Source organism: Diadema antillarum, unplaced genomic scaffold (genome assembly GCF_040938485.1).
Source record: "Diadema antillarum isolate AM-2024a unplaced genomic scaffold, OU_Dant_1.0 scf00000184, whole genome shotgun sequence".
In the NCBI taxonomy this organism is placed as follows: domain Eukaryota; kingdom Metazoa; phylum Echinodermata; class Echinoidea; order Diadematoida; family Diadematidae; genus Diadema; species Diadema antillarum.
This window is the reverse complement of record NW_027271073.1, coordinates 670,799-689,688: the sequence shown is the minus strand read 5'-3', so window position 1 is coordinate 689,688 and position 18,890 is coordinate 670,799. Positions and strand designations below refer to the sequence as shown.

At 38.7% G+C, this 18,890-nt stretch overlaps 2 protein-coding genes across 2 annotated transcripts; both read right to left on the bottom strand.

Annotated features, from left to right (window-relative positions):
* Positions 1–1,649: 1,649 nt before the first annotated feature.
* On the bottom strand, positions 1,650–4,771 carry LOC139723282 (uncharacterized). The gene is made up of 3 exons (XM_071634537.1): positions 4,687–4,771; positions 3,194–3,319; positions 1,650–1,802 (listed from the first exon to the last, which is right to left on the bottom strand). The coding sequence occupies exons 1-3, from the start codon at positions 4,729–4,731 to the stop codon at positions 1,665–1,667; spliced, it is 309 nt and encodes a 102-aa protein (XP_071490638.1). The 5' UTR covers positions 4,732–4,771; the 3' UTR covers positions 1,650–1,664.
* Positions 4,772–7,181: 2,410 nt separating this feature from the next.
* Positions 7,182–17,819, bottom strand: LOC139723272 (uncharacterized). The gene is made up of 9 exons (XM_071634530.1): positions 17,784–17,819; positions 15,138–15,299; positions 14,597–14,764; positions 13,845–13,982; positions 12,235–12,378; positions 11,391–11,490; positions 10,252–10,352; positions 9,437–9,574; positions 7,182–7,349 (listed from the first exon to the last, which is right to left on the bottom strand). The coding sequence occupies exons 1-9, from the start codon at positions 17,817–17,819 to the stop codon at positions 7,182–7,184; spliced, it is 1,155 nt and encodes a 384-aa protein (XP_071490631.1).
* Positions 17,820–18,890: the final 1,071 nt, after the last annotated feature.

The following is an 18,890-nucleotide window of genomic DNA, read 5'->3' as shown; positions in this document are numbered from 1 at the left end:
GTATCTCTTCATATCAGAGATAAACAGAAAAGAATATGAAGGGAATGTAACCTTTAACATTACCTCATTCTATCAGGAATCGTGCTATATCTGACCTCGTAATGGGTAATAATACCTGCATGTTTGCCATGGCACACCCATGGTACTTACCTCCACAGGCCTTGATTGCTGCTGAATACCGGTCAGGCTTCCCCTGCCCCTTCTTTTTGCCGAGCCTGTCGAGGAGATCACAGAGAGCTCGCAGGGCCATTTGCAAGAGCTCCACATCTTCCGAGCTGAGGACGGAGCAGCACAATGGCTCGACCCAGCCTTCATCTGCTACAAACCTGAGTCAAAAACAAACAGCAGTGGGCATGACCAAACCAACGGTTCAAAGGTCACCCCTTACTGACCATGAAAGCCCCCAGTTTTTACCCACAGAGCCATCAAGTTGATGATGGGTGTGAGCTAAAATGTTACAGGCCTGGTTGTAAAATAGATGCTTCACTCATCTGTTTGGCCAGGTATGATCAAGTATATTCATCTGGAACAGGGACAAAGTAATGGGTTAGCTACCACAGAGCCTTCTGATACTTTGAACCTTTACAAATGTGATTTCAATTTGCAGAGGAAGTTATTGACGTTGTTTTTCCTTGTATGGTGTATTTGCTAGGTTTTAGTTTCATATATTTTCTTTCCATGCCAGATAATATTGGTATGAGAAACGTGATGCCAAAGCTGGAACACATACAACCATCCCTTGATTTGCCCTTTGATTAAAGTCAAGCCTTGAAGTAACCTTCAAATCCAGGTTTTTCATCACTGACCTTAAGAATCCTCCCTCCTTTCTAATATCTCATTCATCTATTTCATAATTGGAAAAAACAGCCTTTTTCACAATATAACATTTCCATGAATTGCCACTAGCATTCAATGCATATAGCGCACACAAGAACTTTCACATGCATTTCAATTTCACTAATCTTGGCTCTTGTGAAATTCTCTAAATTAAAATGCACAAAAAAAAATGTCTGGTTTTACAGTACATGGTAATTGCATCTAAGTTTTTCCCTTTTGATCACAACTAAAACATTGTCACTTCTCAATAGGAATGCATTTTTAGAGCTCACAACTTCATATTTCTTTTCCAAACTTGTAGCAATTAGCTGAGAAAATCTACAAAACTATGGTGGTTTGGACATAGATATAGTGCTCCATGATTTCCATGTATGATAAAATAGACCTTGCACTCTGCAACGCTGTGCACAGCGTTGTCGACATACTGTAAAAGTGGATATTTTCGCGCTCGGAGCGGTAGGAAGAGTTTCGCGTGTTTTTAATTCCGCAGAATCAAGGCAGTAAGTACGGGAACAAATGGCAAGCAAAAATATTCGTGTGCTTTTATTTTCGCGCCAGTTTCTGGTTGCGCAAAATGCGCAAAAATTTCAACACCGCGAAAATTTCCACTTTTACAGTATTGTTACAGAAATTATATACTGCCGTCCACTGTTCTTACTTGTTTTTTACAGGTATATGTGATAGAGGAAATTGTCTTGTCTCAGACCAACAGCAACTGCTTAACCCTTATTTCTAAAACTGAACTCCTGCTTTCAACTTGATTGCAGTACATCCTATTGTGTGTGTTTATCTTTTGAACCGCTCAGCTTCTTGGCTCACTACAAGTCTTACCGAGTCTGCTTCCTGGTTGCCCCCATGCCTCCAGTAAGCTGCACAATCGTCCAGACTGCTCCTCTCTGAATCTTGAGTGATGTGTCATCCAGGAGGTCAATCACCTTTGGGACGATGTTTTTATTAATCAAAGCCTGATGGGAAGGAAAAAAAGAAGACAATGGCTCAGAGAAAAGTCGAATTCAATCATTTTTCCAATAAACCTCAACATGCCAATAACAGCATGCATAACACTTGGATGTTTCTCTCTTCTCACACAATTGATATATTCTACAAAATGTCTCCTCATCTGAATTTAGATGAAGCTCATTATTTTGACCTTTGACCCTGAAGAAAAACCTGTAACCCCAAATGCACAAAGAAAATATTTCTAAACTGACTTAATAACATTCACAATACACTTTCATTCTCAGCCAAAATTCAGCGACATTTGAGCTTGACCTTTGACCCCCGACATTTCATCTGAGTAACTGTGCACATGTTTCTCTCCCTCCTACCTCACCATATTGCCAGTGGATAATAAAGCTAAGTAATGGTGGGAAAGTAATATCATCAGCCAATTCATTGACATTTGACCTTTTATCTTTGACCTTTCATCCCTGTCATTTTATATTCATAAATGTCCATATTTCTATCACTCCTACTTATCTATTTTATCACTGGGCATTCCAAGCTGACATTAGAGCTAAAAAAATGACATTTTGAGGTCCATAGCCAGTGACCTTTAAATTGACCTTTTAGCTCTAACACTGAATAAAAATCAGTGACTATCCGTGTTGTGTATGTTATACAGTTTGGATGCAATGAGGGTTGTTTGGTCACTAAAAAGGGCAGTTTGGATGCCATGAAGCTGTATGTGGTGCAGAAAATTGCAAAAAAAATTATGCCTGAGATTTCGACCAATCTGAATGAATGATTCATCAAATAGTTAAAAACTAAATACGTTTATAAGTACAGCATGATGTTTGTAACATCATGTGCAATATTTGTTATGGATAAAATTTGCAAAGTTTCTCATGTCCTCGGCAACTGCTTTGAATTTAGCTTGTTGGATCCCAAGGCCCGCATGTTTTTTTTTTTCACAACTTCTGTTTTTACCTGTCAGAATGTTATGCATGTATATCATACTGATCTGTACATTTGATTTTATGACCAAATAAACTTACAGATAGGTGAATAAATAAATGTAAAGATTACAATCACTGCATATATATGGTACATGACCAGTGGGCATCAAGTATGTGTGAAATCACCATATCAACATTCATTTGTAGTACTGTATACACTGCTTTTTTCGCGTACAGATATTTTCGCGAATTAGGAGGTCATAGACATTTTTCGCGAGATGTTGTTTTCGAGATTGACGCCGACACTAACATAAATGCACTGTCATCCAAGCGCATCAAGACAATTTTATGTGTTGTTAAATTCGTGAACCAACTGTGACTCGCAAAATTCACGAAAATTAAACCCTCGTGAAAATAACAGCTTATACAGTAATAGATCAAATCGCTGAAAATATTACCAGGACTTCTGCTCTGTTGCCAGCTGCGATGATAGATGCTACCCAGCAAGCTCTTTTACGGATGATTTCATCAGAGTTGCTCAAAAGATTGTAAAGATGAGGAATGACTGAGCAATCTACAACAGCCTATGGAGAGAAGAAGGAGATAGGAAATTAGTATGGAGAATGCAAATAAGGCACTTCTGTGACAGCACAATCCATCCCCCCCCCCCCCCCCCAAAAAAAAAAAACAAGTTACAAGATGAGGCTCTTCAGTTAGGCTTAAATTCTGTGAAATGAGACAGCAATCTTGCCAAAGGTGTATGCATCACTCAGAAGGATGGGGAGGAAGGGATTTAGTTTCAAACAAGCAACAGCTTTCTTTTCTCTCATGGCAACTAAAAGGGACCTCGAGATTGCAGAAGTCGTTCTCACACAAACCCTATAGATAGTGTAAAGTGTCACACAGCTCATCAAAGCTGGATGATCCTCAACTATCTATTCAAATGATGGAAAATAGAGAATGTAGGAATGGTTCTTTTGAGGGATGGGGCATAGAAGTTAGGGGTCTATTTGATCTAGAGCACTCATCACCCTTTACTGTGCATGGAATGAAAGAGGGGAGTTATCATAGCTCCATGGCACACATCATTCTACTTGTAATCATGTCGAAGTATCAAAGCTACAGTGTACTGCTAGCTGTAGCAGCTTTTGAAATTCCTGTAGGTTTTCAAGCACATTGAAAAGACAACTTGAAATGGAACACACAATGGATTGATTACAACCATTTGAAATATGATGTATTAGTAATCAATTCAAATTGAATAAAAAATTAAAATTTGAATTTTGATTTTTTTTTTTTTTACTTTTTTTTTTCATGCTTCCAAGCTTTTGAACATTTTAGTGGATAAAGGGTTTTGATTTCATATTCTTTATACCAATTTCAAAGCCAACAAATCAAACATGTATTAGTCTTGTACAATTCTAAAGATTACACCGTTTTCTCAATGTGTTTAATTTTCCTTCAACAACACAAAACATTAAAAATCTACCAGGGGGGGGGGGGGGGGGGGGTTTAGTCACAGTCCACTGACACACATAACATAAATAATTATGTTTTGTACTCTGTATTTGTGTTTTCATGAATTAACCAAACATACATGAGAGACTTATACATTTATTATTGAGAATTTATTTGAAGATTTAAGGAAACGCAATCATCTTTACTTCACATCCATTTGAAAATTTATTCGTAAAGATTTCCATCACATCAGACAGCAAAGAATGCTCGACACTAAGAATTACAAATCACCTTTAGGGCTGCTGCTGTCACCCCTCTCCCAACCCCATCCCACAGCACTTAAATAAAATTTAAAAAATCACACTATGATACAACGTATCTGAAACGGTCATTAAAAAAAAAAAAAAAAAACCATAAAAAAATTAAAACCTGAACATAGAATAAAATTCATATATCATATTTCAAGTGAAATCAAATAGGACATAAGAAATACCTTGACAAAATGCTTGCCACCATACGCTATATTTCCAACTGCCATCAATGCGCTCTGTACCACATCCTGACTGGTGTGCCTGAACAAAAACATCATCGGAAGTTATATGAGGAAAATTCAGAGATATCAAAGGGATGGTGCAGTTTTGGTTGAGATGGGGATTCAGGTTTTGACTTTTTGCGAGATGATTAGAAACCACACATCCAATATTAAAGAGCATACAATTCTGAGAGGACTTAAAATTTATTTTGATGAAAATTGGTGTAGAAATGGCTGAGATATCCAAAAACAAAGTAAAACACAGTGATCCTAATAAAAGGTGGGTCCCACCTTTTATTAGGACCTCTTTGTTTTTTGGATTTCTCAGCCTTTTCAAAACTAATTTTCCTTAAATACACATTTAAGTCCTCTCAGAATTGTGTGCTCTTTAATATTTTATAGAAGGGGTTTCTAATTATCTTGCAAAACGTTAAAACATAAACCCCTATCTCAACCAAAACTATGCCATCCCTTTATAGGTAGCCTTAGTTATTTTCACACTAGTAAGAAGGTGGCCAGTACATATGTGTGTATGAAAATTAAACAGGATGACCTGGCATTAAGACCTTGGTCCCAATTTAACCCGTTGAGGACAGGCTGATTTGGGGGGGGGGGGGGGGGGGGGGGGATTCCTCTTTAAATAAATACCGCCATGAACAAAATTGAAACTACAGTCCCTAAAGTACTTACTAATAGCACCAGGAAACTTAGCTCTAGCACTTTTGATTCCAGAGAAGAAGATATTCAAAGATCCCTAATGGGGGCAACATAGTGCTCATTTGAATAAATTCAGATCCTACCACCGTAAGGACGGTACCTGTCAAGTTTGGTGAAAAATGTGTCCACAGGTTTTCAGGAAGAAGCTGAAAATGTAAAAAGTTTACACCTGATGACACGAACGATACAATGCACAACGGATGCCCGATAATGAATTAGCACTATAGCTCACTCCCGGAACTCACTTGAGCCTCTAGACCAGGTAATCTAACAAAAACATAATAATGGAGTCAAAAGGGGCCTGACCTTTTGATCCTAGCAGAATCTTCATCAGAGGCAAAATGACAAAAGGGCAGGGAAAGCAATCACATAATTATAAGGACTACACACAACAAGAACAGTCTGGGGAGGGCTAGGGACACAGAACAAAGCAAACAAAAGGGGAGGGTTGGAGGTCATGGGCAAGGAGCCCAACTGGTAAAGGGAAGGGGATTAGAGCAGGAGTGTGGACAGACAAAAGGCAGAGGAGGGTCAGTGATGATCCTGTGGACCATGGGGGGCAACCTTTGAAGGATAAGGATGAATAGGGAGGCAACATCAAACAAGATGAGGAACAACAGAAGGATAAAGAAAGGAAAAGAGTGAAATAGCAACAGCATGGGGGGGGGGGGGGGGGGGCTGAGCAAGCAGCAAGCCCTAACATGGTGTACCAAGAAGATGCAACAAAATGAAAGTAAGAGTCAACCAACAAATGCAAGTTATCAAACTTTTGACTCCATTTTACTCCATTGCAGGGATGCCAACTTTCGGCGTCTTAAAAAAGTATTCCGAGAAGCAAAAAAAAAAGTATTTTGGGACAAAAAAAGTAGTTTCGGGAAAATCTCGCAAAAGTAGCAATACAGCAGTCAAAAAGAAGAAAATTCAGGCTTAAATGGTATGTATTTTACACCAGTATATCGCTTGTAAAATATTTGAAGGAATGGCCTGGGGAAAAGCACCAAAAAAAAAAGAGAAAAAAAATCTGTTATTTCTCATCTATTTAATCAAAATATCAATTATTTAAAAAAATCTGGCATTTCATGGAACACAAGATATATTACATTCATTTCTGTCATAAATATATGGCTATTATTGCTGCCTGAAACTCTGAAGTCGGCCTCTAAGTCTTTGTGATTAAACCACAAGACACAACAGAAAATTACTCATATGGGACTGGCCATGGGAATTAAGATTATCGGGAGAAAATTGAATAAAATGCATTAAAGATATATAATTTTCATTTTCAGAGGTAAATATTTATGACAGACATGATTATCATGCCCACGTAAGTATTTTTATACTCACAACATCTACGCAAAGTCACAAATTAATTCACAAATTAGGCAGCCTGTCAGGTGAAAAATGGTTGTTTTACTCAAGTCCATTAACACAGCACTGCATTTTCAGCACACGCATGTACACATTATTCATATTATGCAGTAGCCTCTGCCTGCGCAATGTATCTCTGCCAAGTGTGCATTAAATGAGTGGGTATGGTCAGCCTTGATCAGAAATCTAAAAAATCGCGACAAACCACAAAAAAGCGTACAAGCGTATGTTTATCAGAAAAATCGGAAAAATACGGCTAAATCGGAACAGTTGGCATCCCTGCCATTGGCTCGCCACTATTGGATGAGAGCTTTTTGTTTGCTACACTTAAAAACATAATAAGGGGGCTAATCATTCTCGCATGATGAGACTTACGCCAGTAGATCAACAAGTCTTTGGCAGATTCCAGCATCCAGCACCTTTTGGATAAAATCACTGGATTTGTCACAAATATTCTTGAGAGCTTCACAGGCATCAGCCAGCACTTCCTCCTTCTTGCTGTACAGAAGTCGAGAGATGATCGGCAAACACGGAAGACTCTGTCAAAACAGAAACAAACATCACTTTCATACGATAATCATGACAACAATGATGGTTACTATGATACTTCTGCCAACAATATTTAGAAACAGATGTCACCATGGAACACCGTTTATTTTGTTGGAGAACATGAATTTTAATAACTAATTCAATAAAGTAAAATCAATTAATGAATTACAAATTATTTAATCATTACATTGATTTAAGGATTTGTCTTAAAATCTATAATATGTGGCTGCCCAGCTCAAAACCCATAAAAAGTCACAGATTATACGATTCTCTGTACTGGACCAAAATTTGTCATTTGGGTTCACAGACTCCATATTTTGAAGTTTGTCTTATCGTGGAGAATAATCTTTTCTTCATAATATACTGTCAAAATTTGGCAGCTTAAAACAAAACTGCAATTGAGATATGAGCAATTTTTCTGGACCATATTTTGGGGAACAGGAGCTGCTCCACTGAGAAATTGATACTTGTGCACAGCATGCTTGTGTGACCTTAATCTTTGAATCCTCTTTTCTCCCTTTTTTTTTAATGAAACTGCACCTCCTATCACATTCTTATTTCAATCACTTTTTAACCCGTTGAGGACTAGTCCCGAGTATACTCGGGCAGGTGTCTATGGGAAATGCGTGTTATAGCAAAATCAGTCCGTCCTCAACGGGTTAAGTAGGTTAGGATGGTCAAATTTCAACGAGTTATACATTGTACATCATTTTAAAGCTTAAAGCTTACTCTTTTAAACTATGTAGAAAAGTGGAAATTCATTTCATCCATATTTTGTGGGTTTTGAGCCAGGCAGTCACATATGATAATACAGCGATGGAAAAGGGGCATGAATTATCTGAGGTCTAAAAGTCAGGAGACCGAGGGTAGCATAATGGAAATGGATGGGCGGGTAGATTTTCTCGTACTACTCCTCAAGATCAATTGGAATGACATCCAGACAAAAATGCTGCTGGCAGACTACAGTACAACAGTTTGTGACATCACCCATTGACAATGACGTACAGAAAATACACAGAGAAGTCAACAAAATTTCATATTCTATGAAAAGTACACACTCCCTCTTCTTAATACTAACATCATGTTACTAGGGTTATACAATTTCCTCTGTTTTCTGAATGAGGTATAAAGTCATGTTTTTTTCATTATGCTAGAAAAATGAAAATATGTGGAATTCCCTTTAAATTTTCTTTATACTGTCATCCGACATGTGATGTCACAAACTGTTGTAGTCTTCTCATCCAGTGATGGCAACAGAGAAACTTGAAAAACTAATAACTTTTGAGCAGACTATCCAATTTTACTCAAACCTAACTGATGTGTTCTCATGATATTGTTGCATTTCCTCAATCTACATATATACATTTCAGTTTCATTCTCTTTTAAAGTTGAGAATGAATGCACACAAACCTTGTTTCGATAAGTTTAAGCCACTTTAAGCCACTATGTAGCAAAAGCACAGGGCAAAGTCTGTCAGCCACTTAAGAGCAGTTTATGGCATCATCAGTAAATAAAGTACTTTGGTTCTTGTGTGCATGGAATATATCTAAGAGTTGTGACAGGGCCACCCTTAACATACTGAAGCCGCAAGTGAAGGATACACCACAGGATGACATTACAAAAACTCAAAAACTCTTTTGTTATATGCTATAAGGGCACCCACATGGGGTCAGTGAAAGTCAAAATCTGGTGAGATCAACCATACTGTACGTCTTCATACAAGTTTTAAAGCAAAACAAGCGTACCACAACACTGCAAAATAGTAAATTAGATAAAAGTACACATGATTTTGATACAGAAAAAGAACAGATGTTGTTGGAAAAAACTGTAATCCTTTGATCAAAGTAATTTTTTTTTTAAAGCATAAGACAAGTAAATGTGAATTTAGGCCATGAATGCTGACACTCTTGTCAACATTTTGGGAACCTGGTATACCAAGTTCCAGTTATGAATGGGTTAAGACAAGATATTTCCCTCTCACACTCCATGGATTTTGAGTGATATTGCATATTCAAGAAGAACAAAAAAATCCTGGAAAGTTACATATGATAATGTATTACTTACACACAAAACTCACCACATTTTGAGCAGAGCTGTTTTCTGCGGGTAAATCCAATGTCAAGTTAGCGTCAGAAGGCAACTCTAGATCAAGACTCTGATGATATTGGCGGTAGAAAGTCTCGAGACTAGCATTGGCCTCGGGTACTAATCTTCGCTGAAAGAGGAAGCAAAAGACAAAGACATAATTATGTAAAGTTGCATTATGAAGTATGCATTATACATGTATGTACTTATGAAACATCAGATTGCTTGCTGTGTGGTCAACAATATAAAGAAAATGATAAAGGGAATTCCACAAAAATTCATTTTTCATGAAAATTGTACATTCCATAAACCTGATACTGACATATGTTAAGGTTAGCAATTAGTCCCCTGCTTTCTGAAAGCGGTTTAATAGTCAAGTGCTCTTTCATTATGCTAGAAAAGTGAATTTTTGTGGAATTCCCATTATATTTTCTTTATATTGTTGTCCACAAATACATCATAACTTCTAGTAGTCTCCTTCTTGTCCAGTGGTTCCAACACCAAAACTGTAAAAATTCATAACTTTTGCATCGACTGTCCAATTTTCCTCAAACTTTCACTGATGTGTTCAACTATAATGTTGCTGCTTTCACTCAATCCACATTTCTCTTTGGGTTTGGGTTTACTTTAACAAATATTCTGATAGCATTACAGCAAAATGCTGAATCTGGTTGCTTGTGAACTGTCCATGTTGCAGACACACATAGCAAGCTCGAAACATAATCTCTGCGGAGGACTGCAAAAAACTGAACTGCACGCAATATTACCTATCACGGCTTGAAATAAACTTAAAGGTCCAATACTCACGTTCACCTCATCCAAATTTTCATTGAAAGTGCTGATCTTGCCCATCCACTCTACAAACCCACTCCGGCAAAGTTCTGAAATTACCCCCTCTGACAGTTGACCTGATTGTGATTAAACAAATACACCAAATATATATGTAAAAGAACAAACCAACGATATCGACAAAAACAAAGATATATTTCATTTCAAAGTATCAACGCTTCTGGCAAATTAATTAAAGAAATGTCTCTTTGTCTTTTACTTTGAATTATTACAGATATTCAGAAAAGCCTTCCACAGAACTTACAAAGCTGCTAATTACAATCTAAACACCTGAACATGCAGTGCACGGCCTTCCAATTTCACCTGGATTAAAGTCTGGACTCTTTAGAAAGGACAATAATCATACACTGTAAAACCAGATATTTTTGCATTCATGAAACTTTCTTGAATCCCACAAGGAGCCAAAGTTCGTGCAAGTAAAATACACGTGAGAATGTCGATCTACACAATGCACTGAATGCCAGTGGCGACTTGTGAAAGTTTTGTGCCACAAGAAAGGCCGCCCGCTGCAATTTGTGAATGTTTCTGGTTTTATAGCAGCCAGTGTGCATGGCATCAGCAGGCTGTCATGGAAGAGAGATGACATTTATGTATTTTACCTCTGCCATGGGAGGTTATATTATCATTACTGTTTGTCTGTTTGTCCGTGTGCAAAATAACTCAAAAAGTTGTGAACAGATTTGAATGAAACTTGCAGGAAAGGTTGAAAATGACACAAGGAACAGATGATTAAATTTTTGTAGTGATTGGGAAAGTTTTCTGGATTTTATCAAGGATTTTTTAAATTATAGCAGGTAGGGTCAATGAACATGGGAGTTCAAAGTGCACATTTTTGAGATTTCATACGTGCACTAAAGTGCTTGCTCTAGTTTCTGCAAGGGCGAGGCGCGCCGCACAGCTGAGGATTGATGACGTAACAAAAGGCTTTTATGATTACTCAGGCCGCGATTTTTAGCACGCATACGTGTATGTATTAGTGGAAATCTCTGATCTCTCTAGAAGAACAAGATCAGTGGTGGAAATGAGCTGCTTGGCAGAGGTCTGTGTTCTCAGAGTGCTTCTCTTGTTCAATTATACAGTTCACTCCACGTATGTACCTGAGTCAATATGCTTATTCAGCTTCTGGAGAACCCCTCGTTGCCACACTCGGTTGGGGTCAATTATACCACATTTGACAAGTTCCGATGGATCATCAGTCTGAAGTGAATGAAAAGGATAACACACACAATTACAAGTGAGCCATAAATTTGCATTGTGAGAACCTCTTTGGGAAAAGAGTTAAGTTGGGTTGGGGGTGGGGGGGGGGGGGGGGGGGAGGAGAGTGAGAGCAGACACATTCATTCTAAACTTTATGCTCTACCAACTACGATAAGGTAATTGCACTGTCAAAAAACAACAACAACAACAACAAAAACTTTGGAACATTTCACAAAACTCAATGCCAAGGGAGTCAACAAGAGTAAAACTTTGCATATAATCAAAAACCAACTATTATCAATTTTCAATGCTTGCCTGCCTATCAGGAAAGCCACACAAATTGTGAACCATTATTGCAAGAGAATAAGCAAATCAAATTCATGAACTCACTTGACTCTTCCAAGGAAAATGAGGGTGATAAGCTTTAGTTCTTTTTTTTTGTGAGAGCTATGTCATATCCAACCATATACACAATAAAGACTACATGAGTTGCACTGGTCAATATGTGACAAGCAATATGACATCTTTTTACACTTTGGTGAAAGAACTTTACCAGTTGAACACTCTTGACCCTTTAATATTTTGTAGTAACTATGAGCACTGAATAATTACCACAGGATTAGTTCTATCAAGAACAAAAAATATTCTCTTTCCTTTAGATATTACATATAATATGGTATTTTCAGGGCTTTGATCTAACACCCCATATTTCTTGGCTACATGTACAAAGCCACAAGCCATTACCTGTTGATATCCTAGTATTGTTTCCCAAGGTTTTGCAGAAGGTTCGTTGTCGGGACTTCCTGTTTTCTTTCCATCACCTCCTTCATCAATCCTCACAGTTCCAGTGGGCTCCGTAAGTTTTGGGGGGACATTCTTGGCGACCACCTGTAACATGAGACCATGAATGGTATCAGAACTGGCATCAAAATGTTCTTGGAGTGGACAGGGATGAGGGAGGAACAGTGAAACACAAGGAGTACAACTGTTTGTCCCTATTGTATTACAAGCTTCATTTCAAAATAATGTCATATATCGATATATCCAACTCACAAAGATTTTTGTAATATGATTGGAAAAAAAATGTACTATAGAATGGGTAATGAGAATCCTGCGATCTCATTGGTTGAGAGCTATGTGTTGATATTTTACTGGCTGCACGCTGAGTCATAGTGGTAAACAAGTTATTGCGCACTTGTAGCAAGAGTATGCGCGCTTGCAGCAAAGGTTCGTGCACTAAGCAAGCGTTCGCGCACTCAGTACGAGTCATACATCCAGTACTTTTTTCCATGCATCCAGTAAATACTGGATGCATGGTTTTGAAGTACTGGATATGCATGATTTGGGGGTTCTCGGCTATGGCAAGCCAAAATGAAATGCAGCCAATTAATTTGCCACCGGGTAACATGACAGAAAAATGTATTTTCGGCAAGAAAATTACCCATTCTATAACAGTAATGACGCACACGTTTTTTCATGCGTCAGTCGGAATGTAGTGTGCATGCGGTAACTATGGAATTTAGCCTAAACCGACTCAGCTTTGCCTCGTGGGTTAAGCATTCCATAGTTACCTTATGCACACAATACTGACTGACACTCTCCGATCTGAGCATCATTTGTATGTACTGGGTGGCACAAGATATTTTTCACCCTCAAAGAAGGCCATTTAATTCCTGAAAGTCTGTAGCCTCTCCATGAGACTCTGGGGAAAACCTCTTGTATGTCCTGCAGCAGACGTGATCAAGACAGCTGCCACCTTCTCACAAGCTCCAGAAATGCTGGCAGTATGAGGGAGGCAACTTTTATAATGCACTAACATTTCCACTTTGCCCTGGGCCCATCATAAACCAATTTTTCTCTAAGCATCCTGCATGTATTTGCGTCCTTAACCCGTTGATGAGGACAGACTAATTTTGCTACAACACGCATTTCCCATTAGACATCTGCCCGAGTATACTCGGGACTCGTCTTCAAGGGGTTAAAGTAAGATCAAATGCATGGAATAATGACACCAACTTGGACATATTGTGGGGACTAGCTATTGCAATAATACCAGCAATTTTAACTTTAGGCTGTCAGGCCATCAAGCCCAGAAAAGATGTACATAAGGCTACATACTAGTATCACATTTAATGTGAACAAATGTGAAATATAAAACAACAAAAAGAACCAACTTCTACATGTTACCTAAAACAAAGCAGTCTTCAGACTACATTCTAAGTTTCAAGATATGGTTTTGGAAATGAATGAGTGTGAAGTAATCTGCCCAGCTCACACTTGGAAGTTGGTGAAGATGTCATATTACCCCTCCTTTCCTTCTCCTGAGGTCACAGCTGATCAATTCCTAAACTCACTGTGGCTTTTTGTGCTTCCTTCTCCGTTTCTGTCTTTGTGCTGCTTTTTGTCGCTGATTTTTTCTGCCGTTGCTTTACCAGTGTCTTCCTTTCTCCTGCCTTCTTCTGCTTGGCCAACTCCACCTTTACACTTCTTGCCTGTGAGTACAAAAGAGGCCATGTTACGGGATATTGAACAACTTTATGAACAATCTGCAAATGGGGTCGTACTTTGACTGTATGCAATATCCTTCACTTGCATGGCACTGGTGCGATCTTGAAATCAAAATATCCTCATTTCATCCAGCACTTTTGACTTTTGTGGCACACATAGGGTTCAGTCAAGTCATATGGAGCAGATACAAATTTAGAAAATCTCATTTGCATATCAATAGGTCTCATATGAACAGAAATTCTGAGTTTCCCGCTCAAAATTTGATACAAGAGCAGATGCTTGATGCATGGCGGTAATGCACAGTTTTCATCAGAATCTACAAATTTTGTTACATAGGGCCCTGCTTCTCAACCAGTGAAGTGCCTAGCTCTCGTAACGGTAGGTGGGCTGCAATGTTGATCAAAAATAAGATAAAAAGGATTCATATTTGATCTACTATGGGCATCAAGATAATATGTAGGAGCCAAAGTGAGCCTCCAGTTGAAAAAGGTTGAGAAGCACAGACATAGGGCATACTGTATTCTTTTAAGCTAGAGAACTGACAAGCCCAGTGATATTTTCCTCACATGGAACTTGTCTATCCTGTATAGATACACACCTTCTTGGTTGGGGCGGCTTCTTTTCTGCCTTTGGTGTTCTGTTCGTTCCTCCGTGAAGCTTGCTTCAAATCTTTCACTGCAACAGTCTTAGCCTGCTGTCCTGCGCCTTTACTTCTGCTGTGCCCTGAAGCTGCAGCCCTAACACCAGCTCTCTGTCTTCCTTTATCCTGCGTGAATGATGGTTTGTTCTAATCTTAATACAATAATAATGATAATAATAATAATAATAATAATAATAATAATAATAATAATAATAATAATAATAATAATAATATTAATGATAATAATAACAATACTAATATTTATATAGTGCTTAACAAAACAAACAAACAAACAAACAAACAAACCGACGGTAATGAAAATATAACCTCCTCCCTTGGCGGAGGTTAAATACGTGATACTTTAATTCAATACTGCAATGAAATAAGACATTAAAAAAACTGCATAAAAAAAGATATAGAATGAAAAGAGAAAAGATAACTCACAAACTGTACATGAAAATTGTGGCAAAACAGGGAAACCCTTTTGCATTCTGGTTACCTTGCTTCTGACGGCAACTTTTTTTGTCTGTGCTGGCTGACGACTAGTCTCCTTGGATTTACTCTGTCTGCCAGTAGATGGCGGTGTTTGCTTTCTTCCACGACCTTTTCCTTCAGATCCACTGCCTGCTCCTTTCACCACCTTACCAGATTTTCTTTGTCTCTAATTATCAAAACACATTTGACATGATAGGGGGGTGTTTCACAAAGAATTTAAGTCGAACTTAGAATTCAAGATTGACTAAAAATTATGGTATGCTGTGTGTGTCTTCAATGTTGCTCAACTTTCTAATGAAAATAAAGATTTTGGAGATTTTTTTTCATGTAGCCATTGATAATACAAGATAAAATAAACAACAACAGAATTATTCAGTACACATTATGATAATTGAAGTGGGTGGTTATTAGGCTAATGAAATTGAACAGGGACACCAGTGGCATACCACAATCTTTAGTCATGCTTAAATTAAGTTTGACTTCGTGAAACACCCCCTAGGTGTAAAATGTATTTCTATGAGATTAAACTACGTGAAAGTCAGTGGGTCTACTTTTGGTCATTTGGCAGTGGGTGTATCACATTTGTTTCTTCATCGATTGTCAAGATGGTGACTTTGCTACTCTGAGTAGCACTTTGAAAATGGCCATCACCGTCACACTGAGGGAAACTTAACTCAAATATTCAGGACTCCCGTTAAAACTAAGTCCTCGGGACCGGCAGTTTTCTTTCGTTATAACCAAACAAATAGGCCTAAACAATAAAAATACATAGAGCGTATAATGTTGCAGCCTGAATTTTTACTTTGTTTGTATCCGGAATTATGTTATTACTGTGTCCGTTATAATGGGAGTGCACTGTATACAGAACATATGTGACCGTGCACCTCAAAACGAACATAAAGTCGCACACACTGATTTTGCGTGAGGACTGAAAACAAGTGTAATGGGTCAACCTAGCCGAACGTGACTTTTTCATATTTTCTGAAAGACCAGGTCTTCTTTTACATTATGCTAAAATTTGGTATCATAAAACGGGCAGGAAAGTGTGTTTTTTAGCAGTTTATCTCGAACATTTTTGATAGAATAGTGTGATTAGGTGTGTCTTCAGAATCCCTTTTTCATTTCTGAAAAACCTTGTCCACACTCTTCACTTTCAACTCTAATGACTTTTGAAAGGATTGTGCTACTGCTTTGAAAGTTGGCATTAATTATGGACAGAATGTGTTAATGAGCCATGCTTAATTTCAGTTTAATCTGATAATCCCTTCATTGTTGTTACTCCAGTGGTTTACTTCCTGTTTTTGTCCCATTCATCGCACAGCCAGCACGGTTTGGTAAAGATTAAGCGCTTGAATAGACACTGTACTTCAGAGCCTCTTTTCTCAGTTCACACTTTTTCTGAGGTTGTGCTTTCTTTCTAATATTTAGATACGTTAGGAGAGTCCATTTGATTTGAGTTATACATCATTTTAAAGCTTAAAGTCTGCTCTTTCAGAATATGGTCTTAACTAAAAATTCATGTCTGGCGACTTTTTGTTTGTTTTGAGGTGCACTGTCACATATATAAAAAAGCGTGGTAATCCAACTTTGGAGGGCTACTATTTCATAATTGTCAGCTATGGAGAGTGCAACATTGGTTGTGAAGAAAGAAGAACTCTTCCTCTTTCCACTGATACTTTATTATGATGACTAATGTTATGCATGACTGAGCGCATGAATTTTAAAGACAATAATGACACTTTTTCCAAGTTTGAGTGTCACATGAAATAGCAATGACTGTCTGATTGATTAATGGACAAGATCTGTCAATGAAAGTGACTGAATAAATAGGCCAGCTTGCACGACTGCAGGTTTCTGTTTAGGGTTTGTGTACGTTTGCGCTTCTTCTCAAATTTTATGGTTCATAACCTTTAACATAGCTACCAGCTGTCCGATGACTTGGTCACTCCCACAAAGGCCAACCACACAATCCATTTTTCTCTGTTCTTTCAACACATAGCTTGCAGCGACAAATCATGTGTTGAATATGTATGAAGAGAGTAAAATGGTATAGCCTTTGTGAGAGTGACCAAGTTATAAATCAACAACGTGGTCATTTTGAAGGTTGTGGACTAAAAAGGTTAGAAGAAACCCTATCAAAACACAAACCTGCAGTCTGGCCTGTTAATTTGGCCATTTTCATTGACACACAGATCTCCTCATTCAGTGCAACATTCATACATTAATTGTTTCTCCATGATAACACACAAGCTTGGAAAGAATGTTTTAATAGGATAGCAACTCTTTCTGTAGATTAGCGATTCTTGAGGCAAAACAGCTAGCCAATCAGGAAGCTTATTTTTGTCATTTATGTAACCACGACACTTGAAAGTTGAAGATGGCAGCAAGAATTGCTAGGACCAAGGAGGTATGAGAATATACCTCCTTGGTAGGAGCAGGGAGGTGAGACCACCTCCCTGGTAGGAGTAGGCCCCATCACAGAAACTCTTTATGAAATGGGGCCCTGCCGCAGGTGAACCATTCAAGCTGCTCAGTCACAAAGACAAGACGAGATCATCAACATTGCAAAATGAAAGAGAAAATCAATCCAATCAAGTGCAGTATGAAAATGTAGAAATGCACACCGACAATATATTCACGCGAAGCTTACCAACTGAACACTCCCTTTAGCTTTGGAGTCACGCATCCTGATAACGGGTATGCTTGCAAATTTGGTGGGAAATTCTCCACGGCAAGAGCGTCCAAGAATTGTTTTATAGTAATACGTAGAACCGCTGCCCTGGCTGTCTCTGAATTCGTTCTTTCATTTGTCGTGTCTCACCACAATCTGCGCTGCGAATGTTCTGTTCGACCGTCTGAATCAGCGGGAAACTAAATGTTGAAAGGTCACTTGAGTGTTTGCACACGCCGTTTGTGAGCTGCAATAAATCATTCATTTTGATACAGCGTAGTAAAACTGAGAAATTTTGGCAGCTTATAGCAGCATCAGTGCATCATCGGTTATGTGTCTCCGCCGGGCGGCCGGGCGGCGGCGGGCCGGCCGGGCATCTCACCACGCACGTACATTCAGCGGTCAGCTAGCTGGAGGGGCCTGGGCACCTTGTTAAAGTTGTAGTTTTGTACATAAAAGGCTAGTGTGCTAGGGCGACCACGCACCACTTGTTGATGAAACCATGGAGCTAGAACTCTAGTACTATTGAGTATTGTAGCTCCATGATGAAACCAAAAGATGTTTGATGAAACTCAGAAGAAATTTTACTGCTTCGAGGCCTAGACTACTGTACTTGGGGCGTTCTGCAGTTGACACAGATCCGTACTGGGATTTGTTGTTGTTGTTGTTATTGCTGTTGTTGTTGTTGTTGTTGTTGTTGTTGTTGTTGTGTGTGTGTGTGTGTGTGTGTGTGTGTGTGTGTGTGTGTGTGTGTGTGTGTGTGTGTGTGTGTGTGTGTGTGTGTGCGTGTGTGTGTGTGTGTGTGTGTGTGTATGTGTGTGTGTGTGTGTGTGTGTGTGTGTGTGTATGTGTGTGTGTGTGTGTGTGTGTGTGTGTGTGTGTTGGGGGATCTAAATTGGAAGAAAAGGGACCTTCTCATCAGTTTAGAGGGTCATGGAGGGGCGTGGTTGTGTGCGTAGGAATACTCGAAATAGTTTTTGTGTTGAGGGGCGGGGGGGGGGGGGGGTGGTGAAAGGTATCTCCCTCCCTCACAAAGGAGCTTTTACATTTTCACTCTTCAATATTCAGATGCATCTTGGGAGGAAT

Excerpts from the sequence above, each read along its gene's own strand:
- LOC139723282 (XM_071634537.1), bottom strand. The coding sequence starts at position 4,731 with ATGGCAGTTGGAAATATAGCGTATGGTGGCAAGCATTTTGTCAAG. Across the intron at positions 3,320-4,686 it reads GTGGCAAGCATTTTGTCAAG|GCTGTTGTAGATTGCTCAGT; the intron begins GTATTTCTTATG and ends TTCTCTCCATAG. Across the intron at positions 1,803-3,193 it reads GCAACAGAGCAGAAGTCCTG|GCTTTGATTAATAAAAACAT; the intron begins GTAATATTTTCA and ends CCTTCCCATCAG.
- LOC139723272 (XM_071634530.1), bottom strand. The coding sequence starts at position 17,819 with ATGCGTGACTCCAAAGCTAAAGGGAGTGTTCAGTTG. Across the intron at positions 13,983-14,596 it reads AAGCCGCCCCAACCAAGAAG|GCAAGAAGTGTAAAGGTGGA; the intron begins GTGTGTATCTAT and ends TTGTACTCACAG. Across the intron at positions 12,379-13,844 it reads AGGAAGCACAAAAAGCCACA|GTGGTCGCCAAGAATGTCCC; the intron begins GTGAGTTTAGGA and ends CTCATGTTACAG.